Source organism: Rhodotorula paludigena (assembly GCF_050403205.1).
Source record: "Rhodotorula paludigena JCM10292 DNA, Rt_paludigena_JCM10292v1_ctg3, whole genome shotgun sequence".
In the NCBI taxonomy this organism is placed as follows: Eukaryota; Fungi; Basidiomycota; class Microbotryomycetes; order Sporidiobolales; family Sporidiobolaceae; genus Rhodotorula; species Rhodotorula paludigena.
The window spans coordinates 51,035-72,850 of NW_027481455.1; the positions used below are offsets into that span (position 1 = coordinate 51,035).

General features: G+C 62.9%; 8 protein-coding genes across 8 annotated transcripts; 5 read left to right on the plus strand and 3 right to left on the minus strand.

The window, feature by feature from the left end:
- Nucleotides 1–82: 82 nt before the first annotated feature.
- On the minus strand, nt 83–1,083 carry JCM10292_005070 (uncharacterized protein; the record flags this gene model as incomplete). The annotated part of the gene is made up of 4 exons (XM_076645969.1): nt 83–201; nt 267–485; nt 551–583; nt 642–1,083. The coding sequence occupies 4 exons, from the start codon at nt 1,081–1,083 to the stop codon at nt 83–85; spliced, it is 813 nt and encodes a 270-aa protein (XP_076508248.1).
- A 1,067-nt stretch (nt 1,084–2,150) lies between these two features.
- Nucleotides 2,151–4,777, minus strand: JCM10292_005071 (uncharacterized protein; the record flags this gene model as incomplete). The annotated part of the gene is made up of 9 exons (XM_076645970.1): nt 2,151–2,277; nt 2,355–2,585; nt 2,687–3,066; nt 3,129–3,219; nt 3,293–3,386; nt 3,455–3,725; nt 4,110–4,209; nt 4,331–4,350; nt 4,409–4,777. 9 exons carry the CDS (start codon nt 4,775–4,777, stop codon nt 2,151–2,153), a joined length of 1,683 nt encoding a protein of 560 aa, XP_076508249.1.
- An 871-nt stretch (nt 4,778–5,648) lies between these two features.
- On the plus strand, nt 5,649–7,266 carry RAX1 (Rax1p; the record flags this gene model as incomplete). The annotated part of the gene is made up of 5 exons (XM_076645971.1): nt 5,649–5,718; nt 5,786–5,893; nt 5,954–6,846; nt 6,933–7,025; nt 7,123–7,266. 5 exons carry the CDS (start codon nt 5,649–5,651, stop codon nt 7,264–7,266), a joined length of 1,308 nt encoding a protein of 435 aa, XP_076508250.1.
- Nucleotides 7,267–8,069: 803 nt separating this feature from the next.
- On the plus strand, nt 8,070–9,615 carry JCM10292_005073 (uncharacterized protein; the record flags this gene model as incomplete). Its single annotated transcript, XM_076645972.1, has 6 exons — nt 8,070–8,171; nt 8,320–8,463; nt 8,583–8,749; nt 8,809–9,361; nt 9,427–9,510; nt 9,577–9,615. The coding sequence occupies 6 exons, from the start codon at nt 8,070–8,072 to the stop codon at nt 9,613–9,615; spliced, it is 1,089 nt and encodes a 362-aa protein (XP_076508251.1).
- Nucleotides 9,616–10,073: 458 nt separating this feature from the next.
- On the minus strand, nt 10,074–11,683 carry JCM10292_005074 (uncharacterized protein; the record flags this gene model as incomplete). Its single annotated transcript, XM_076645973.1, has 10 exons — nt 10,074–10,145; nt 10,222–10,320; nt 10,384–10,535; nt 10,620–10,716; nt 10,806–10,898; nt 10,968–11,196; nt 11,258–11,358; nt 11,423–11,470; nt 11,532–11,551; nt 11,611–11,683. 10 exons carry the CDS (start codon nt 11,681–11,683, stop codon nt 10,074–10,076), a joined length of 984 nt encoding a protein of 327 aa, XP_076508252.1.
- Nucleotides 11,684–11,958: 275 nt separating this feature from the next.
- On the plus strand, nt 11,959–15,994 carry JCM10292_005075 (uncharacterized protein; the record flags this gene model as incomplete). Its single annotated transcript, XM_076645974.1, has 16 exons — nt 11,959–12,040; nt 12,099–12,278; nt 12,340–12,387; nt 12,470–12,938; nt 12,995–13,199; nt 13,256–13,868; nt 13,939–14,129; nt 14,190–14,254; nt 14,311–14,737; nt 14,794–14,995; nt 15,051–15,184; nt 15,241–15,306; nt 15,368–15,464; nt 15,527–15,669; nt 15,734–15,889; nt 15,959–15,994. 16 exons carry the CDS (start codon nt 11,959–11,961, stop codon nt 15,992–15,994), a joined length of 3,114 nt encoding a protein of 1,037 aa, XP_076508253.1.
- Nucleotides 15,995–17,364: 1,370 nt separating this feature from the next.
- Nucleotides 17,365–20,273, plus strand: JCM10292_005076 (fungal specific transcription factor domain-containing protein; the record flags this gene model as incomplete). Its single annotated transcript, XM_076645975.1, has 12 exons — nt 17,365–17,497; nt 17,553–17,604; nt 17,659–18,373; nt 18,432–18,584; nt 18,643–18,736; nt 18,796–18,977; nt 19,037–19,254; nt 19,307–19,408; nt 19,469–19,759; nt 19,819–19,870; nt 19,933–20,002; nt 20,065–20,273. 12 exons carry the CDS (start codon nt 17,365–17,367, stop codon nt 20,271–20,273), a joined length of 2,271 nt encoding a protein of 756 aa, XP_076508254.1.
- Nucleotides 20,274–20,760: 487 nt separating this feature from the next.
- UBC13 (E2 ubiquitin-conjugating protein UBC13) lies at nt 20,761–21,613 on the plus strand (the record flags this gene model as incomplete). The annotated part of the gene is made up of 4 exons (XM_076645976.1): nt 20,761–20,799; nt 21,058–21,172; nt 21,237–21,442; nt 21,515–21,613. The coding sequence occupies 4 exons, from the start codon at nt 20,761–20,763 to the stop codon at nt 21,611–21,613; spliced, it is 459 nt and encodes a 152-aa protein (XP_076508255.1).
- Nucleotides 21,614–21,816: the final 203 nt, after the last annotated feature.

The window sequence follows — 21,816 nt, forward strand, 5'->3', positions numbered from 1 at the left end:
GACATCCGAGCAAACATCACTCAGCAGCGGATCGATCGGAGTGGACGCTACACTGCAGACCTGATGGAAGGCCGGTCGAGACCTACGCGCAGACCTCCTCGTCGCGCATATCCAATACGAGCATGTGCCCCGGCGCGTGCCCCATCACGACTTCTGGTAGCTTCGAGTCCATGACGACAAGCTGGGGAGTGACTCCGCACCCTGATTGAGAGCCCCAGGGCATCAGCCATTCATCATCGTCTGCAAGCTGAAGGAAGGAGACGCACCCCAGTAGACCGGCACCTCGCCGTCGTGCACCTCGCTGACACCGCCAAAGTCGGGCCTCTGGCCCTTTGGGTCGTCGATCCCTAGTGCGGCAGCGCCCAATGCACCCCAGGCAACAGGCTCGCCATGCGCACGCACGAAAGGGCGCGTGAGGTCTCGCACACGCTCGATGGCGGAAGGCGGGTAGGGACGCATCGATACCACCATGTGACCCGTAAAGACTGCGATACAAACGCCGTCAGAGCTGCGAGCATTGTTGGAGCGGCCAGAGGAGCAAAGGGCTCACCTCCCGCGGCTGCGAGCGGGACCTTGGTCTTGTCTGTAAGGGGACCTGAGTCAGCAGGTTACAGCGTTGCAGAATAGGATGGATCACGCACACATAGGCACGTTCCGGCTGATCTCGATCTGTCGAGGTGTCAGGCCACCGGCAATCAGAGCCGCTTCGAACGAGAAGGAGCAGCCAACAAGCGCGCCGACCGAGTCGTCTTGCCACTCGTCGAGGATGTCGCCCTTTGTCGCAACGAGTTTGCCCTCCTTGTACACGTTGTATGCCGGAGCGTCCGTGCGGATGTCGCAGTCCTTCGCGAGGTGTTCCGGCACCATCGGATTGCCCGGCTCCGTCATGCCGAGCAGCGGGCATGGTACGGGATTGCGCGCGCACAGCGCGCGAAAGTCGGCAGCGTACTTGGCGGGCAGGATGATGAGGTTTGCCTGCACGAACCCGGCGCACACTCCTGCGGTCGAAGGTTCGGACCACGTTCCGTTGCGGCAGGCAAGGCGTACGTCGCGGGGCGTGAGGGTCCGAGGTGCAACTGTCATTGCGTCCGAGTAGAGTGGGCGGTGCCCTGTGCAGAGTCGTGCGAAAGTGGAGAAAGCGCGGGCCGCGGGCGAGGCTGTACAAGCGCGCAGTTGTTGCTGCTCAGAGAGGTGAAGCAGAAGCGAAGGGCTTAGAGATAGCGCTCGCCGGAGAACGCACTCAGCCCGAGCCCCGCAGATGGCGAAGCGAGCCAGGAAAAGCTCTGCAAGCGCGAGCGGAAATCAGGCGGGGGAGCCACGGTGCACGGCTCTGTCGGCCGCGCGACAGTCGCACGAGCCCGGGGCGCGGAACGACAGGCTGGTAGCAAGACCATGCAGGTGTGCAGCACCAGTCCGAAGAGGCAGAAGGCGGAAAGCTGTCATCAGTCTCGGCGGAAGAGCAGGTCTCGTTGCGACCGTTCGCATTGCTGACTCGAGGGTGGTGCTCGGTTGAGCCTCTCGCTCTGTTCTCGAGCTCTCTGCCGAGGCGCCCTCCCGAGCGTTTCGCGCGCAGAGAGCAAGCCCTGGCCGACAACTGCTTTCGGGACGATCATTGCTTTCTTTGCGGTGCGAGAGCGCTGAAAGTCGGACATCGCTGTCCCGCTCTTTAGAAGTGCGACTTTTTGCGCTTCGAGAAGATACAGCGACGCTTGACGGGGTTGACAGGCTCGAGAATGCATTTTCGCCAAAGTCCTGCTTCTTTCTACGTTTCTCGTCGGCTGTCCGGGTCTTGCTTGCACTCGAACATGTGCAGAGGGCGCCGCTAGAGCTGCGGAGGTTGGCAGCTGCTTCGATCGCGCCAAGTCGGTCGGCGAAAAAGTGCACGATGTGCAAGCTTCCTCAGTGGCGCGCCGAAGCAAGCCATTGACCTTCACTGATCAGGTCTTGGGCAGCAGAGCCGCAGGTCCACGAGACTTTGAGCAAATTAGGGCGTAGAATGATGCGAAAGAAGGATAAGCAGCTCCAAGGAGGTACGAGCCGAGCGACCGCAGTCACAAGTCACGCCAGCGCAGGGTCAGCTGAGCAAACAGCAGCACAGCAGTGCAATCGATTCTTGTGTACATGACGGCTGGATAGCCCGAGCTTCTCCTCTACTCCTTCGACGGCTCGTCCCATCCGGCCAGCTCGAGTGCGAACCCGAGTCCGACCTTGACAAACTCGGCAATGTGCTCGAACGAGAAGGCCGGGTCGGTCATCACGTCCCGCGTGCTGTGCATGCTGCTCGCACTCTACGTCAGCGCAAAGCGGGCGACGCAGCGCAGCCAAACAAGAGGAGAGAGAAGGGGGAGACGCACTACGGGCTCGAGTCGGCAAACTTCCCCTCGCTCAAGCACGCCGCGCGGAAGCCGTTCTTGTCCCAGCTTGCATGGTCCGAGCAGCCGTAGCCGCACTGCGTCTCGGCGACGGGCAGGCGCGAGAAGTGCGGGATCAGGCGCGCGAGGTATGCCGTGAGCGAAGGCGAGACGCCGTCCGTGATGAGGCCGATCGAGGGCGTCGTCGAGGGCTTGACGTAGCCGACAACGTCCCTGTAAAGGAGAGGAGTGCAGCACAAGTGAAAATCAGCTTACCCGGTACGAGCTAGAACAACGCCCAAGACAACGCCGAAGAACGCGCTGCGCTCACGCACATGTGGTACATCCCCTTGATCTTCCTCCCTTCCTCCCTATACTTCCTCGCGACCTCTCCACTGCCCAGCAGCCCGCCCTCCTCGGCCGAGAACCACATGAGCTCGAGCGGGCGCTCGAGGGGCGCCCAGCGCGCGAGGAGGAGCGCGCGGAAGAGCGCGACGAGCGCCGTCGTGCCCGAGCCGTCGTCGTCTGCGCCGGGCGCGCGCAGGAACGGGAGCGAGTTTGTGCTGTCCTGATGCGCCGTCATGAGGACGGGGCCAGCGGCGGCAGCGGAGCGAGATGACGGCGACCAGCGGAGAATGATCGTGCGCTGGTCCCAGGTCGAGTGTTTGAATTCGTGAAAGGTCACGTTCGCGGAGGGGTTGATCGTGTCGTGCAGCTGCGCGGGAGGGACTTTAGTGCGCGTAACGCGTACGCGTCAGGGCAACGAGACAGGCTCACCTCCTTGAGGTGCGACAGGAGGAACTTCTGCGACTGCACGCCGTACTCGGAGCGGTAGTAGCGGTTGAAGAAGTTGCTGAAGTTGCCGAGGCTGCGTGCGCGAAAGAGTGGGTGAGTGTGAGCGCGACCGCACGAGCCGACGGCAGCAAAGACGGCAGGCGCACAAGTCGGTCATGAAGGGGATGCTTATGCGCTTGAAGAGCGGCTCGAGAATGGTCGCATTGTATCGGATCGTCGAGGGATAGTCGTCCTTGCCAACTTGCGAGCGGAAGAGGAGCAGAGTCAGCCACGCCTGTACCCGCCGCTCGAATAGGAGCACGCCGCACCCGCACTGCTCAGTGTTGCAGGCGCATGGTCCGTCACGTCGACGAAGCGCTTGCCCACGAGGGAAAGCAGGGCCTTCTCGCCCTCCGAGATGTCAACGCACTCGTCCGCCGCGAGACAGACGGTGCGGCGCTCAGGGAAGGCTGCGAGGTGTGCATCGAGCTGGGTGCGGTGCTCGATCGGCAGGCTCGCGAGGCGCGTGCCGAGGTCGGGAGCGTGCGAGGCGAGGGCCGAGGTGGGGGCGGACGGGGACGAAGAGAGCGAGAAGTGCAGCTGCGGGGGTGCGGAGAGGGCTGGAAGGGCTGCTCCGAGCAGTACGAGCAGCGTCGGGCGAAGCATCTCTCTCAAACCAGGCGAGACGAGGATGCAGATACGAGCACAACCTGCGACGAGCGGAAGTCGTGCAAATGGAAGAGGCCAAGCGTCTGCGTGCAAAGCTCGATGGCGTGGCAGAGATCGCTCGGGAAGACGACACAGAACGGAATGTGCAATGCGAGCGATAGGGCAACAACGGCACGGATACGAGTCTACAACAACCGAGATCGAAACCCAGATCGGCTCTCACAAGCCCAGCTCTTTGCGCGCGAAGGCCAATTCCGCGCACTGTCCATCGCAGTCGTGGCCCGTCGCCGATCGCGCGAAATCAATCAAGTGCACCTCGCCCGCCTCGTCGACGACCGTGTTGCGCGGCGCGAAATCGTTATGAACGATGTGGAACCCGGTGTGCAGGCGCGTGAGCTTGTCGAAGAGCTGCAAGCTGTGTGGACCTCGCCGTGTGTCAGCGAAGCTCGTCGCAGCTTGCGGGATGACAGGCTCTGAAGGCTGAGTACGGCACGAGAATGCGAGTGCTGCGAGATGTCAAGGGCAGCAATGACCACCTTGCAACGAGGCTGACGGGCTGTGACGCTCGGCACAGTGAGTAGGGGGCTGTACTCGTGGTAAAGGGGGGCACGCACCTCTTCGGGAGCCCCAGTCTTGCGAGAGCGCTGCACCGTCCCGCCCTCCGAAGCCTCGCCCTCCCGTCCTCCTATGCGGCTCGACAGTCGGCGGCCGTCCGATGCCAAGTAGCGCCCGCTCGCGGCCTGGCCAGACCCTCCTCCTCCTCCTCCGCCCACGCCTCCAGCTCCGTCGTGATCGTCGTTGCGCGAGCTCATGCGACGTTTCGAGCTCGGCACGTCACCGTCGGCGCGTCCTCGCTTCGCGCTCGTGCGCCGGTGGCCCTTCCCATCCGGCAATTCGTCCTCCTCGTCTTCTCCCAGAGCTTCGTTCTCGCGCACAACGGTGCTTGCGCCGCTGCCTCCTACTCCGCCTGGTGCGTGCATCATCTCGTGTGCGGGTGCGGGTGCAGGTGCGAGTGCAGGTGCAGTCGCAGGAGGGGGTGCAGGAGGGGGTGCGACGGCCGTCAGGTTAGACTGTACAGTGCGACGAGGGCGCGAGGCACAGCAGCTGCTTATGAAGCGCAATCGGCGGCGAGCAAACCACGAGCAAGGTGCGGGAGCGTCGGGAGAGAGGCGCTGGAACGGAACCAGCGTGGTTCGAGGACAAGGGATGGGGAGCGCGAGACCAGTCTACGCCGAGTCTGACGGGCCAGTAGCTGCAGCTGTCTGGAATGTCCAGCGAGAGAGCGCGCCAAGTCGAGTACGCGGCGGAGGGGAAGACCCAAGCGAGAGGGCGCGCGGTAGCTGGGCTTCGAGTGAGCGTGCTACCAGCACGAGGCTCAGGTTGCAGTCTCGGCTGCAGTGCTCGGTCGGTGGCAGGAGCCAAGGGCGACGAGGGGAAGCACGGAAGCTGGACGCGGGCGCGGGGTCCGTCGTCTCCAAGTCGGGTCCGCCAACTCCGGACAGGCGAGCAGAGTGCCAGCGTGCACAGCCAGCAGTCGTCGACCCGCTCCCACTCAGAACGCCGCTCCCTGGCGCTGCCGCCGCGCTTGCTCCCCGTCGTCGCCGTCTCATCAAACACTCGCCAAACGCCCTCGCAACGCCCTCGAGTCGCCGCGCAGACTCTTGAGCACCACCGTAAGCCTACCCTCGTCCAGACCCAGACGCGACTCTGGCCGGTCAAGGCAGAGGGCGTCCCTGCCCCGCGTCGAGGAACGCTCAGCGCACCTCCGACCCTTGACTGCACCCAGAGGGCTTGCTTGCACCCGAGAGAGCTCACACTTGACCCACAGACACCTACGCCGCTCCTCCCGCAACCATGGCTCCTCGTGCGCGCCAGCAGCCTCCGCGCAACCGCCTCCCTTCCCTCGCAGAAGTCCTCCGCCGCAGTGAGCCCTCGTGCCGTCCTGCAGCGCTCGTCACCGTCGAGCTGACGCTGTTTCGTCTCCCCTCTAGGCACCAAACCCCCCGTCGACCTCTACTGCTACTACCTCTTCCTCCAGCGCGAGGGGTCCGAGGACTCGCTCGACTTCTGGCTCGACGTCCAGGCCCACGAGAACCTCTGTGCGCTTGCTCTCTTTCTCGAACCCGATGCGAGCTGCCATTCACGCGCCCGACCCGCAGGCCGCGCCTACTTCAACGATGTCCGCCGCTCGGGCATGCTCATCCGCGACGACTGGCCCCAGTACGACCGCTACGCGCGCACCCGCGGCAGCATCTACGGCAACGTGACGGGCATCCGCCGCGGAGACGCCTCGAGCTCAGACTATGACGGCGAGCGCTACGCCCGCGCTGACTCGCCGCCCTCGGCCTTCACGGGCTCGCCGTCGGCCGATCAGACGAGCTTCCGCGACGGCGCCGACGACGAGAAGCGCGGCGGCGGCGACCACCTCGCGGCGCCAGATGACGCCGACCGCGACGCGGCGCGGTACCAGCTGCGCACGCCGTCGCCGCGGCCGGCGGGGACGCCCCATCCCGCCTACCCAATGTCGCCAACGCTCAAGGCGCTCTTCCCGCACGACCAGGATCCCTCGTCCGCAGACGAAAAGGCTGCGAGCAGGCGGCGCAAGCGCCAGTCGACGGCGCAGGTGCAGCCCATCATCCACCGCAAGGACCCGATCCGGCGCAACGACCTCATCGCGTCGGCCGAGCGCCTCTACTCGATGTACCTGATGCCCGGCGCCGACAAGGAGATCTACCTCCCGCCCTCGCTGCGCATCACCGAGTTCCCGCTCAGCTCGAGCCAGCTCCCGGCCGTCTCGCACCCGGACTACGACCGCGAGGCGGCCGCGCAGGCCCAGGTGCCCGACATGTTTCACGCGCAAAAGGAGTTTGTGTACCGCTCGATGGAGGGCGACTCGTTCCCGCGTTTCCTCCGCGCAAAGGCGTTTGGCAACCTGACGCCCGTCAGCGGCATCGCGAGGCTCGTCCTCGGCCTCGTCGCGCTCTGGGCCGCACTCGCGACCGCGTTTGCGTTCATCTTCCTCGACGCCAAGCCCAAAGTCCGCCGCCTGTGGGTGCGTTGCTTGTTCTCGCTCTGGTCATTGGCCTGGCTCCCCGCGCACCGACACTGACTTCGCTCTTCGCCGACCCGCTGTTGCAGGTCATCCTCCCCTTCACGGTCGCCATCGTCAACATCGTCGCACACGCGTACGACCTCGACCCGCTCATGGTCTTCATGGGCTTGAGCGAGACGGTGCGTCTTTGCCGCGTCCCCTCCTGCAACGCTCAGCTGACAAGGCTCTCTCCTTGATTTTCTCCTCTTCGACCTCGCCTCATCGCACGCTCGACAGACGCCCTTCCGCACGATCGGCATCCGCGAGCCCTACGTCCGCAAGCTCCTATTCGGCCGCGCGCTCTGGGTCACGTTCCTCTCGGCCGTCCTCGTCGCCGTCCTCACCGTCATCTTCTGGGCCGTCCCCGGGCACAGGCTCTGATCGTGACACGCTCGTGTCCGACTGCTGCCGCGCCTAAAGGCGCACGTGGGGCGGGCTGGTCCCGTCTCGCCGAACTTCCTTCCCTCACCTGGCACTCCGCCTTTCCCGTCCCTCGAGATACCCTTTCGTACTTTCTTATACGCCTTCCTTCTTCCTCGCTCGCTGTTCTGCTCAGATACCCCTCTGCCTTCGTCGTTCCGATTACCCTCACGCGTAGCCCCACCTCAGTCACTCGCTCTCTTCCCTACTCGTGCTGCGTGGCTTTCTTCAGCGCGTTGACCGCTGCTCACCCGCAGGCTGCGACTCTCTGACTCGCGATATCATTCCTGCATGCTGACAGCGAGGCAGATCTGCCCAACCGCTTCCGCTGTGCCCCTTGGCCTCACCTTCTCGGTCTCGGCTCTCCAGCCAAACGGCCCGACTGCTCGGCCAGGACGAAGGGCCTCGGGCTTCTCTGGCACACGCGAGCGGTCGTCAATCCAGCACGCGCAAATTCACCGCCTGCGCAGTCCCCATCCGCAGGGACCAATTCGGGACGCATGCCAGAGGTGCTGCGCTTTCCCCGGTGTTTGCGCTGCCCGTCTCGTCGCGCTCGCGTCTCGGTCCTCGCTTTGTCTTCGTCTCCTTTGCTCTGCTCGCTGTGCTATACCCTCGCGCGTGACGACCCGGCGTCCGTCTCGCAGCGCTCCAAGCCAACCTCTCGACGCTCATTCGCATCTCGCCCGCGTGCGAGAACACCGAGCACCCCTTGCTTCGCTTTTCTCTCTCGACACCGCGCCAATCGGTCGACGCGAACAGGTAGGATGCGCCACTCTTGCGTGAAAGTCGCTCTCGTCGCGTCGCTCGTTGCCGCTGTGCGGGCGGGCGGAATCATCGACAACGCCATCGAGGCCGCCGAGATCCTCGTGCGTTCGTTCGCTCGCGGTACTCCAGTCTCCCACCCTTGCACAGCTGACTCTGTCTGCTCATGACTCCCCGGTGCTTCGGCACCCATCACTCTCGCGCGCGCGACCTCGACGCGTCCGTCTGTCCTGCCTGTGCTGCGCACCGCAGGCGTCCGCGTCGACGCTCTCTGGCGCGGGCAACTACGTCTTTACGAATGTCAAGACGGGCCAACAGTTGTCGTTCTCGCGCTCGAGCGACACGACCGACTTCTACCCGGTCGACGCCGACGAAGGCGAGGCGCTTGCCGTCCAGGTGCGTGCGCAGCTCTCTCTCTCTTCTGCTTCCCGACTTTCTCCTCGATGCCCGCGCGCGTCGAGCACCTGTCCCGCACCCTGGCAGAGCATCGCTAACCCGTATCGCGCGTGGCGCAGTTCTTCGGCTCGGCGGCGCGGCTCTCGGGCGGCAACAACAAGTGTGCCTCGGCGCAGTGGGACGCAGACACCGACGGCGGCGTCGACCATGCGGCCGTGAGCTACGCGTGCACGGTCGGGACGGGCGTGCTGAGCGGGACGAGCACGCTCGAGAAGACAAAGCAGTGGTGCGTCTCTCGAAGCCGCGTCGGCCAGGACTCAGCTCAAATGTCAAACGAATGCACAGGTGGTACATCCTCCCTGCCGATGACTCCACCTCGTCTGCGTCCACCGACTCGAGCTCAACTTCCACCACCCCGACGGCGACTCCCTCTTCTACCGCCTCTTTCGCCGACAACTTTGTCCTTGCTGCCGTGGCAGCTTCTTCCTCCGCTTCGAGGGCGGCCGCTTCGAGCAGTGCTGCACCCGTAGCCGCCTCGAGCTCGTCTGCCACGTCCGTCAGCGCTGCGCAAGCCTCGTATGACAAGCTGGGATACTGGACCACGACCTCTACGACGATCGACGTCTCGCTCGCCGACACGTCTTCTGTCGTCCCACAGGACCAGTCGACCTGGGTGTGCCGCCACCCCGGCTGGTGGCTCGATGCGCACCCGGACTATGTGACCCAAGCAGGCCATGTCGAGTGCGCGAGCGACCTCGCAGCGTACCGGGCGGACCACGACAGCGCTTCCAAGAAGATGCGTAGGGTCAGGAGGGACCGCCACCATGCCGAAGTTGCCAGGAGCATGGGCAGGCGGTCCGCGCAGACCTACCACATCATCGCGGTCGACCACCTCTCGGTGCGCCACCGCCGTCTGTCTCCGCTTCTCCGTACCTCCAGGACTGACAAGCCGAGCTCGTCCAGGACATGTCCACCCGCGCAATCGCTCACGAGTCGGTCACGACCGCTGGCGGGTATATCTCGACCAAGCTGAGCTTGTGGGACAAGGTGCGCCCACTCGTAGCCGCTCCCACATCACTTGAGACTAACTGGTCGTGCTTTCTTTACTTGCAGACCGATCAGGGCCAGCTCTGGACCATCACAGCCGCCTGACCGCCCCACGTAGCCTTCCTCCCAGTGCCGCCTCGGTCCGCCACTTTCGCTTTGGCCACTTTCGCTTTTCACGCTCATCTCCCATTCTCAATTCGATTTCTCTCCGTCTGTTAGCCTTTTGCACGCCCGTCACGACTCGGCTTGTCTTTCTCCTCTTCTAGCTGGCCTAGGACGCACCCTCTCTTTCATGCCCTTGTTTCATGTCTCGCCGCGCAATACGAATCCCATCCGAGAGCAGCTGAGAGAGTGAGAGAGCACCGCACAGGCACGACGCGTGCCCGAGTAAACGGTCAAGCTGTCACAGGCGAGGTCTTCTTGCAGCACTCCACGCTTGTCCTCGCTCGCGGCGCAAAGGACGTTCCTAGCTTGCTCGCGCTTCTGCCCTTAAGTACGTTCGGCCCTGTGCTGTCGCTTGTCGGAATTTGAAAACGATGTTTACAGAAACAAATGCGAAAAGTCTACCACTTCTGATTGTACCCGCCGCGAGCAAGCTTCTCCTTTGCCTGCTCAGGATACCAGTCATCGAAACCCTGTTGACGGTGGAGGTTACGTCAGCGCTGCAGGGAACGGCGCACGCGAGAAGAGTTCGAAATACGAAAAACGTACAAGGTCCCATCCAAACAGAGGAGTATTGACGCGCTGCTGCTTGCCCTTGGCAGCCATCGAGTTGAGCCTGTCCATGTCCTCATCGTCGAGCGTGATGAGCTGAAAAGCGGCGCAGTTAGCTTTCGCTTTTTGCAATTTGGGAAGGTCCGCGAGACGACGCACCTTGAGGTTCGACTCGATGCGGCTTGCGCTGACCGACTTGGGCAGGACGACGATGCCGCGCTGGGGCTGGTACGAGATGAGGATGGTGGCGGGCGAGACGCCGTGCTTGGCGGCGATGGCGCTGAGTTCGGGGTCGGACAAGAGAGGCGAGTCTGTGCGAGGCCAAGACGTGGTCAGCGAGTTCTGCACGGTTGTTGCCCGACTTTCCAGGGGTTGAGCAAACCGAGAGGACGCACTGGTAGAGCCGAGAGGGCAGTACGCCTCCATCAAGATGCCGTGCTCGTCGCACCACGCCTTCAGCTCGTGCTGCGGATTGAAAGGGTGAAGCTCGACCTGCGAGAAGTTGATGTCAGAACTCGATGTTGTTGCGGATGTCGAATTTCGATGTCACTGCGAAGGGACCGCAAGAGAGGCAGACGCACCTGGTTGACGGCAGGCACAACCGTCCACTTCTCCTTGAGCTTTTCGAGATAAGGAATCGACCAGTTCGAGACGCCGATTGCCTTCACCTTGCCCTACAGCGCATGAAACATCCGTCAGGTCAGGGCGTCGAGCCGCTCATGAAGTGCGCAAAGAGGGCGTACCGTCCTCAGCAGTTTCTCCATTGACGCCCACGTCTTGCTCATGTCCCAGTCACGGTCGACAGCGCGCGAGCCATCTGGGTTCACAGGAAGCAGCTTTGACGACTCGTTCGAGACGAGGCGGACGGGCCAGTGAATAAGGTAGAGATCCAGGTAGTCGACGCCGAGCGATGCGAGCGTTTCGTCGAGGCACGCCTCGACGGCGGCATCCGACTCGTGGTAGGTGTTCCATCTAGCCAGCAAAGAGTGGTCAGTACGAGGAGATGCACGGAGGGCGGAAAACACACGCGTACAGCTTAGACGTGAGGAAGATCTCCGAACGCGGAATGCCCGATGCTTTGATTCCGGCGCCGACCTCGGCCTCATTCTGGTAGATAAGCGCACCGTCGATGTGCTGCGTCACAGGACAAACTTGTCAGCCGGTGCGAGACGGAAAAAGAACGGAGGCAGGAACGCACGCGGTAGCCGCTCTTCAGAGCGTGTTCAACAGCAGCAGCGACTTGGCCCTGCGGGACAACGGATTGTCAGGCGGCACAGAGTATCCCTAGCCGAGAGAGAGGAACGAACTGGGGGCGCCTGCCAGGTGCCTGCGGTGAGAGAGCGGAAGTCAGACGCAGTTCGCTATCAGTGCACGAGACGAGCGTACCGAGGCCGACAGACGGGATTTCAGCTCCCGTGTTGAGCGTGAAGGAAGCAGGAGGAGCAATTGCGTGAGGCATTCTTGTGCAGGTGTCTTGGTGGAGGAGGAGAGGGAGAAGCCAGCAAGCGACCTTGTGCGACGAGCGGACTTCGCAGGGAGGCCGACGCTGCGGAGGTGGGCGCGGGCAGGCCGGTGGGTTCGCCAGACACGTGTACACGGCCCGGAGAGAGGGGCGCCGAGGCCCGACGGCGCCCCCGCTTGCTCTCGGGCAATCCACCCTGCACCGGCTTCCAACGTTGCAGCATGGTCGGGCGACTCTTTCTGGCGCTGCAACACCCCTGAAGCACACACAACATGCCCGTGCGCGCCGACTCGTACGGCGAGACCTTCTCCTCCGTCAGCGAGATCCTCCCGACTCGCGCGGCGCAGTACCCTGGTGCGCTTGTTGTTCGCCGTGCGCTGGTTGCTGGAGCTGCTGACAGGATGCTCTGCAGATGTCCCGGTCTTGGGAGTCCCGGGCGAGGACGGCAGCGTCCGCAACTACGTCTACCGAGAGCTCGAGGCCGCGACCAACCTCCTCGCCAGCTTCTACGCCACGGTCATCCCGCCCCGCGCACGAGGCGATGCGGCTTCGAAGCTCACCTGTGCACTACTTGCGCCATCGGGCTACGACTGTGAGCACGAGCTCGAACGACGCTACCCCCGACAGACGTGCTGACGTTTCTCTCCTTCCAGATGCGATCAGCGAAATGGCTCTCTCCCGCATCGGTTATGCTGTGCTTCGTACGTCTTTCTGTATGGCGCAGGACTGCTTGAGTGCGGGCCGAGGAGGCGCGAACAGCACACTGACTTGCCCTCTTCACAGTGATCTCGCCGAACAACTCGCCTGCCGCAGTCGCACACTTACTTAAGGCGACCAAGGCGTCCTACCTCTTCACGGCATCGGTTTACCAGCCAGTGGCGGAGGAGAGCCGCGCTCTCGCCGCCGACGATCATTCGTTCGAGATTGTCCCGCTGGCGAGCTCGTCAGTCTACGGCGACAAGGCCATCATGGCGTACACGTCGTCGCGGGCCTACCAGGTCGCCCTCTCGCCCGAAGAGGAAGGACCGTTGACGGCGTTTATCGTCCACTCGAGCGGCAGTACCGGCCATCCCAAGCCTATCTACATTACGCACGCCTCGACCGCATTCAACGTTGCGACCAACTTCGGTCTGTGCGGCTTTACAACGCTCCCGCTCTACCACAACCACGGCCATTCGTGCTTCTGGCGCGCGATCTACTCGGTCAAGACGCTCTGGCTCTTCCCGGCTAGCGACCTTCCGCTCACTACACCGTGCGTGCCTCTTACTTACGCGCATTCGCGCATTGCTCACGTGCTGCTTCACACAGGAATGTGATGGCCATTCTCGATCAACCGCAGGTCCAGGTCGAGGCGCTATTCGGCGTCCCGTATGTCTACAAGCTCCTCGGCGAGAACGAAGCCGGCATCAAGACGCTGCGCAAATTCAAGCTGTGCCTGTTCGGCGGTTCCGCTATGCCGACAGAACTCGGCGACCGTCTCGTTGAGGCGGGCGTGCGACTTGCCGGGCACTACGTATGTCTGAACCCGTCTCTTCTGCGAGTGCGCATGCTCATGGTGCTATTCTACAGGGTGCGACCGAGGTCGGACAGCTCATGACTTCGTTCCGGGACTACGAGACCGACAAGGAGTGGGCGTACAATCGCCCGCCCGCGCTCCTCAAGCCGTTCCTGAAGTTTGAGGAGCACGCGCCGGGCGTGTACGAAGCAATCGTGCTCGACGGCTGGCGCGGGAAGGTCGTCAACAACCGCCCGGACAACTCGTATGCAACGAGCGATCTGTTCGTGAAGCACCCGACGCTTGAAGCATACAAATTTGTTGGTCGCGTCGACGACACGCTTGTGCTGGTCACGGGCGAGAAGGTCAATCCCGTCCCGATCGAGCTCACGCTCCGCGGCGAGTCGCCTTACATCAAGGACGCCATCGTCTTCGGCGTCGAGCGCTCGCAGACGGGCGCACTCGTCATCCTTTCTGACACGGTTGACCCGAAAACGCCGCGCGCCGAGCTTGTCAAGATGGTCATGCCGGCGGTCGAGCTTGCCAACTCGGAGGCGCCGACGCACTCGCGCCTGACCGAGGAGATGCTCGTCTTCCTTCCGTCGGACACCGTCGTTCCGCGCGCCGACAAGGGCTCGTTCATCCGCCGCAAGGTGTACGTTGAGTTCAAGGACACGATTGACAAGGGTTGGTCGCTCCAGCTTCATCATCCTGTTCAGCCTGTTCTTCAACTGACCCGTCCGATCTGGACCTACAGCGTATTCGGACCTTGAAGGCGGCTCGGGCGGTTCGCGCAAGGTCGGCTCAATCTCGGAAATGCATTCTTACATTCTCGATCTCGTTGCGTCGGTGGCCAAGTCTGCCGAAGGGCTTGACCTCGACACGGATCTCTTCGCTTTCGGCCTCGACTCGCTCGCTGCGACACGCATCCGGAATGCTCTGCAGAGGGTGCGTCTTGTGCTTGCCGTTAACATCGAGCGGCTAGTGACCTTGTCACGCCGTTAACAGGAGTTCGACTTCGGCGGCAAGAAGCTTCCGATGAACTTTGTCTTCGAGCAGCCAACGGCGAACTTGTGCGTGTCAATTCTGGACTCTGCACTTGACCAAGACTCATTCTTCTCAATCACAGAGTGGCGACCTACCTTGTCGCTCTTGCCAAGGGCGAGACTGTCGCTGAGCGCTCGCAGGTCGAGCAGATGGGCGACCTCGTCGAGAAGTACCGGCAGTTTGAGGTGCCGAGTACGCTCCCGCCCGACGCGACCTCCCAGCCGTCCGCCTCGGTTGTTCTTCTCTCGGGCGCGACGGGCTCGCTCGGCGCCAATCAGCTCAGCCAGCTCCTGTCGAAGGGAGAGGTCAAGAAGGTCTACGCTCTTGTGCGCGCCAAGGATGATGCAGAAGCTGCCGCCAGGATCAGCGCCTCGCTGGAGGAGAAGGGTTTACCTGGCAACGGCGACTCGCGCATTGTTGCGCTCGCGGCCGACTTCGCGCAGGACCGCCTCGGACTGTCGCCGGACCGTTTCGAGGAGATCAAATCGGACGTGACGGTGGTTCTCCATGTGCGCTCTGCCTGCTTCTCGCTTCTGGAGACTTCGTGCTCATCTCGCGCGTGCAGTATGCGTGGCAAGTCAACTTTAACCTGAGCATCGCCTCGTTCGAGCCGCACATCCGAGGGGCCGTCAACCTCATCAACCTCTGCCTCAGCTCACGCAAGCTCGCCGCCTTCTATTTTGCGTCGTCGGTCTCGGCCGTGGCGGCGTACGCAGGAGCGGGAGACGTTCCCGAGGCTGTGACGGAGGACCCCAACTACGCGCAGGGTATGCTTCGACGTTTCTTTGCTCGTGGGGTCGCACGCTGACCCTGAGCTGGCAGGCATGGGCTACGCGCGCAGCAAGTGGGTCACCGAGAAGCTGTGCCAGATCGCTAGCGAGACGACGCCCGTCCGCGCGGTTGTCTTACGCGTCGGGCAGATGGTTGGTTCCACCACCGACGGACGCTGGAACGAGGTGCGCGCCGGCCGCCATACTTCTCTTGACGGCAAGCTGACGTTCAGCGCAAATAGACGGAGGCGGTGTCGCTCATGTTCAAGGCGGGCGACACATTGCATGCGCTTCCGGAACTGCAGGAGGTACGCTCCCTGCTCGCCTATTCTCAATTAAAGAGTCTTGCTGACTACTCGATCACTGTAGACACCGAGCTGGCTGCCAGTCGACTGCGCAGCCGCCACGATCTACGACCTGGTCGTTGCCGAGGCGCCTTCACCGCGCACCTCGCAGTGCTGGCATGGTGCGTCTTCCTGCCGACTCTCGCTCGAAGAGATCGTGTTCTGAAACCTCTCCAATATGCAGTGCTGCAACCCCGCCTCGTGCCTTTCTCGGACATCCTCGATGCCCTCGCCGCAACGGGCATGCAATTCGAGCGTCTCCCGCCTGCAGAGTGGGTCGACCGTCTGCGACAGGGTCCTCAGGATCCGGTTGCCAACCCAACGATCGTACGCCTCAGCCAGATTGAGAGTTCTGTGCTGTGAGTCGGTGGCTGATCTGGCGTGCCCGCAGAAACTGCTCAACTTCTTTGAATCCAAGTACGACAAGCCCGCCGCAACGCCGGCGGCCTCCGTCCCGCGTAGGGCTCTCGACTGCCAGAAGACGCTCGCTGCGAGCAAGAGCCTGCGCGAGTCACCTGTCGTTGACGCATCGCTCATGGCGAAGTATGTCGAGGCGAGTCGATGGTGTCTTCCTTGATCTGCACCCGAAGCGCAACTGACGCAACGACCACTGCAGGCCTGGCGCAAGACTGGCTTCCTCGCAACTGTCTGAGCTGACAAGGCTTTGTCGAGGCTACTACGACAATTTTCGCGCCTGGAACAACGCAATATCGTCGCCTGATGGGCATTCTCTTCGTCGTTATCTCGTTTATCCGTCCCTCGTTGTTCATGGTCGTATCTGTCTGTGATTTGATGTCTGCAGATTTGTTGGTCTGCCGAATAGCGTGCTCTCGAGAGGACAGCAGCACTCATACAATGCCGTAAACTTGGTCTCTTCCTGCGCCTCCTTTACTTGGCTCGTCAGCCTCGCCAGTGCTCTTGCAAAATCGTGCCCGACCGCCGATCGACTGCGAGAAAGCGGCATGCGAGACCTCGGCAGACCCACCCGAGAAACCCGACGAACCGGCGGGCCCCCTCGTCTCGCCTCCGAGGCTCGCTCATGTCCACCACCGCTGTGCTCCGACTGACACATCAGGCTGGACATGTCCGAGGCCTTGCATCATGCTGGGGCTGCCGACCCGCGGCTGGCAGCGACAGCCTCGACTGCACTCGCTGAAGGCAGCGGCGATCCGGGACCGTCGCAGCCCCGGCCGTCGACTACGCCAGACTCGCCGGCCGAGGAGCGCTTTGCATGCGGGATTGCAGGGTGCACACGGTCGTACCTCAAAGCTGCGCACCTAAATCGTCACATGAAGACGCGTGCGTACAGCTCTCGCACCAACCTCTCTCCGAAGCAGTCCAGCTGACTTCGTCGCCGCTACAGACGATGCCGCTGCTGCATTCGAGTGCACAGAATGCGGGAAGAGGTTCACGAGGAGGTGGGCACCCGTTACTCACCGCGCAAGGTTCTGCAGCTCACCTTTTTGTGCGTGTAGAGACGTTCTTGTGCGACACGCCGCGTCGGTGCACAGCATCCAGACGCGCCACCGGAAGCAGTCTTGCGTCAACTGCGCGTCGCAGAAGCTCAAGTGCGAAGGAGAGCCGAACGAGACGTGCAGGCGCTGTTCGTGTCTTCCGCTTCCTCTTCCCATGGACGACCCGACCGCGCTGACCCGGAGACTTGCAGGCGAGCAGCTCAAGACGCAGTGCATCTACAAGCGTCGCAGCCCCTCGATCGGCGGGTCGAGCGCGCCAGCAAAGCGTCCGCGGTCCCGCTCTCCGTCCACCGCGCGTACCAGCCCTACCCCCTTCAGCAACGAGGACGTTCCGTCCGCTACGCAACCCGAGACGCCAGCTTTCCTCGCTCCAGCAATTATGCCGCCACCGCCACCTCTCGTCCACTCTTCGGCCTCGTATAGCGGACAGCCGCCAATCTTCCCTACCTCGCACCCTTCAGCCTCGCACGCCCACCCATCGCAGGTTCGCAGTGGGCTGCCTGGCTTGCCAAGGACAGACATTGCTGCTCTTGAGCCAACGGCTGTCATGTCGGTCGCGGCCGCGGGGACCTTCATCCCGAACCAGGACGAGCAGCGTGGGCAGCCGCCTTCGCCTCTGTGGCAGCCGCACTACAATTTCTCGGCGGAGCGCACGTCCGCCGCTCTGAGCAACATGGCTCGTAGGTCCCACTGGTCGATGTCGCGAACGACTTGTATTGACCGGCTTACCCCCAGCTTTCGACTTTTTACCCACCATCACGGACCCTTCCATTGACGTGGCTGCATCGTGTGTCACCTCGCTCATACGGACGCTACAGGTACTGACAGCTATCATGCGCAGATTCGATGCGAGTCTCGGCTGGGGTCTCGGCGACACAGAGCTTGATCTCGTCGGCATGTTTGACCTCGGAACCGAGCCAGGACCTTCTGCATCGGCACCTGCGCAAGGCGTTGCTTCGGGCTACGAGACGCCTTCGATCGACTGGCTGCGTCTTCTTGGCAGTGCGCGCGAGCCGTCGACCTCGTCTGCTGCTGCCGCAGCCGCCACAGCCGCCACAGCTGGCGCGACAGCTGACGGTCGCGCCGACGTCCCGTCCGTCTCGTCAACAGCGGCTGGCGCGTCTGTCGGCTCGACGGGCGCGCAAGTACCTCCGCCCTATGTGCATCCTGCCGTCCCGCCGGCTCGGACACCACGGTCGGACCCGCTAGCGGGTATTTCGCCCCAGACGGCGCTCAGCACGGCGGAAGAGCTCTCGCTCGCTACACCTTCAGACGGCGGAGGGCCGGAAGCGCCCAGCATCACGCCGTGGCCTCATGTCTACCAGCCCGTCGCGCCCGTCGGCCCTCTCTCGCTTCCGACCGTCCCGAACCCGCCGCCGCCTCTCGTCTTCGAACAGCCAGGTGCGACCGTCACAAGCCAGATTCGCGAAGCAATGATCGAGCTCGTGCGAAACTCGCACATCTCGCCGTGGTCCGGCATCTCGCTCGCATCTTTCCCCTCGGCGTCGGTACTGTCAATTTGCCTCAAGCTGTACCTCTCGCGTTTCCACGCTACCGTCAGCGCTCTTTCTGCCGTCTTCAGTTGTAGCGTCCGCTCATGCTCCAGACTTGCAGTTTCCTATCCTCGACCCCGCCGCCCTCGAGTCGGCCTCGTCCTCCCCGCTCCTCTTGCTATCGTGCGCTGCGGTCGGCGCCATGTACCGCGCCGATTTCGAAGGCCTCGGCGTCGCGCTAACGGAGCTTGTCCGTCGTACGACACTGTGGATGGTACGTAGACTCGCTTCCCACGCGTCACCGCACAACCGGCTGACGGACCGTGCTGCAGCGAGAGCAAGACCCGCGCTCCTCGTTCGAGCTCGAGGTAGTCCAGGCGTGGCTCCTCTCGTCGGTGTCGGGCCTCTTCTGCGGTAGTCGGAAACGTGCGCCCGTTCATCCGGCCCCTCTTCTCTCCAGCGCGCTGACTTGAAAGTGATCGCAGTCTACCAGCACGCCGAGATTGCTCGATGCGGCCTCGTCACAGCCGCGAGGCGCATGGAGCTGCTGCGGGAGACGCCGACCTGCGTCGAGGAGCTGTTGGGGCGAAAGCTGCCGAGTCACCTGGAGCTTGCAGCCGCTCAGCGGGAAGACGAGCTTCGGCTGCGACTGGGCTGGGGCATCTACGTTCGTGACCTCTACCGTCGCTCATCCTGATCCCACACTGATTTCCGCCGCGACTGCAGCACTTTGACAACCTGGTCGCAAGTCTCCTCAACCTGCAACCAGTGATCTCGATCGCCGAGGTGGCCGAATCGACCTATCTACCGTCCGAGACCTTTATGCCCGATCCGACAAATCGCCCGCGCTTCCGCGCCACGATCGGTACACTTCTCACGAAGGGGAGTATCGACAGTCCTCTCACGCCCTTCTCCACCGTTGTCCTGCAGCTCACGCTGTACCGGTGCGTTTCCTACCGAATGAATGTACAGCCATGCGCTGATAACGAAACGCAGACTCTGCATCGATGCCGCCTACCTCGATACGGTCCTCGCCGCTGCCGTGCCTCCCGCTCGGTCGGGAACGTACCGCCTGCCTTTCAGCCCTGACGTCAAGCAGTGCGCACAATCCTTGCCTCAGTGTTCAGGTAGCAGCCTGTCTGATCTCGCATTGCGCAGTAACCCGCAAGAGCTTCTCGATCGTATCGGCTCCGCCTGGCACGCGTCGAGCGTCAACGTCTCCTCGCTGCACGTAGTAGCGACGGCACTGTCGTACCATGCCGCGCTCCAGTTCTCGTGCGGCGACTTTCTTTCGATGGCGAAGATCTGCGCGGGCAAATACGGGGCCGAACGTGCGCGACGAGCGAGGGACTGGGTGCAGGACAAGGCCGTCAAGGACCCGGTCGCTGTCAGGCGGGTGCTTGTGCGAGCTGTGCAGCTCAACGCCCTCCTTGTACGGCATCGATTTGAGTGAGTCTTCCTTTGTGCTCATTACCGCTGACCTCCTGCTCATGCTCTACCTCCTGCAGCACCCCGGCCGAGACGATTTGGCTTGCCGATTCCGCCATGGCGGTCTGGGCAGTGAGCTCCATCTTGCCAGTCTAACGCTGAATCGCTGCTGACACACTACAACGCTCTCCCAGATCATCAAGTTTGCGGGCGCTATATTGACCGAAGGGCCGGAAGCGCTGTCAAACCCGACCGCAATCAAGTGTACGCTCTCGTCATGCTCGTTCACTTCCGCTCGAAGACACTCACACTTCGCACATCTCCAGGGAACGACGTCGTTGCGTCCGAACCTTGGATTCAGCGCGGCGGCCCGCTCTCGCTTCGAAGCGGACTGGGCGAGTACGGCACCGCGACGCCCGGACAGGTCCTGCGCAAGTTCAGCGAGCACCTCGAGGACCTGCCGTGGGGGCTCTCGAGGAAGTACCGCGCGGTGCTGCTGCAGCTCAGCCAGGAGGAGGACTTGCAGGAGATGTAGTCGGGCATGCAAGGCTTGCTGTCCTGCTACGCGATCGAACGGCGGTGACGCACTACCTTACGAGGTACAGGCGTGCAATCCAGAGTTGCGCGTTCTCTACTCCGTGAGCCCGTCTCTGACAGCAACAAGCGAGGAGAAGACCCGGTCGAGGCGGATGAAGAGAAGCGATAGAGCTGCTCTCGTCGCCTCTCATCCAGTAAGCCTTTTGCGGAGGTTTCAGGCTGCTCGTGGCGGCTCGCAGAAGCGTGTGAGGTTGACTTGATGGAAGGTCGGAGGCGAAGGAGGCGGACGGCGGCTTGCTCTCGCCTCACCCGCAGCCGCACGCTTTCGAGAGGCTCGTGCTCGCTCGAAGCATCCTCCAGCCTCCGTCCACCCGACGAAAGCCGCGCTTGCTTGTCCCGGTCTCTTTCGGTCCTCCCCTCCTCCCGCGTGACGGCCTCCCCTTTCAACCTCCTGCACACCGCCTGACGAGCCCGTACGAACCGCCATGGCATCTGGAGCAGCATTGCCGAAGCGCATCATCAAGGTGCGCGCTCCCTCTGCGGTCGTCGACATGGGGCAGCGCCCGGTCTGGTCGCGCGAGCGATGAAGCGGCGCAGACCGCAGCGTCAGGACGCGGGTAGTCGGCGTCGATCTGGTCCACTGTACTTTGAGCTGAACGCTCGGCGCTATGCGATCGTACGGGAGGGCGATGCTCGCGGGGCGGCCTTCTACCAGACCGGACGAGGACCACCTGCTCTCGGACCCATCGTACTGACCGCCCTACGCCCTCCTGTGCCTGCAGGAGACGCAGCGTTTGGTGGCGGACTCGCCGCCCGGGATCTCCGCCACGCCGCACGAGGAGAACTTGCGGTACTTTGACGTCGAGATTGCAGGACCGGATTCGTCGCCGTTCGAGGGTCCGTCTTGCGTTCCTGGGCCTTCCTACATCCTCCAGGGGTACTCATGGACTCTTTCTTGCAGGCGGAAAGTTCAAGCTCGAGCTCTTCCTCCCCGAAGACTACCCGATGGCCCCGCCGAAAGTCCGCTTCCTCACCAAGATCTACCACCCGAACATCGACAAGCTTGGCCGCATCTGCCTCGACATCCTGAAGGACAAGTGGTCGCCCGCCCTCCAGATCCGCACCGTCCTCTTGTCGATTCAGGCGCTCCTGAGCGCGCCCAACCCGGTTCGTCTTCCGCTCGCTCGCGACGAGCGAATCTCCCCCGCAAGCACCACACTGACGCATTCACGTCGATAGGACGACCCCCTTGCGAACGATGTGGCGTCGCACTGGAAGGAGAACGAGAAGGATGCGATGCGAGTTTCGCGCGAGTGGACGCAGAAGTACGCGCAGTGAAGAGGCTCCACCCTTCTTCCGAAGTAACTTCTTGCACTCGATTCTCGATTCGAGGGTCGCATCCAGTCACCCGTGTTCGTTGGCTTTGCGCCCGCTGCCGTACTTCGCCTTTCGCCCTGCGCCTTCCACACCTTCGTAACCGTCTCAACCCTCTTGACCGTTCCCCGACTCTTCTGGAAGTACCCTGAACCCATTACCGCAAC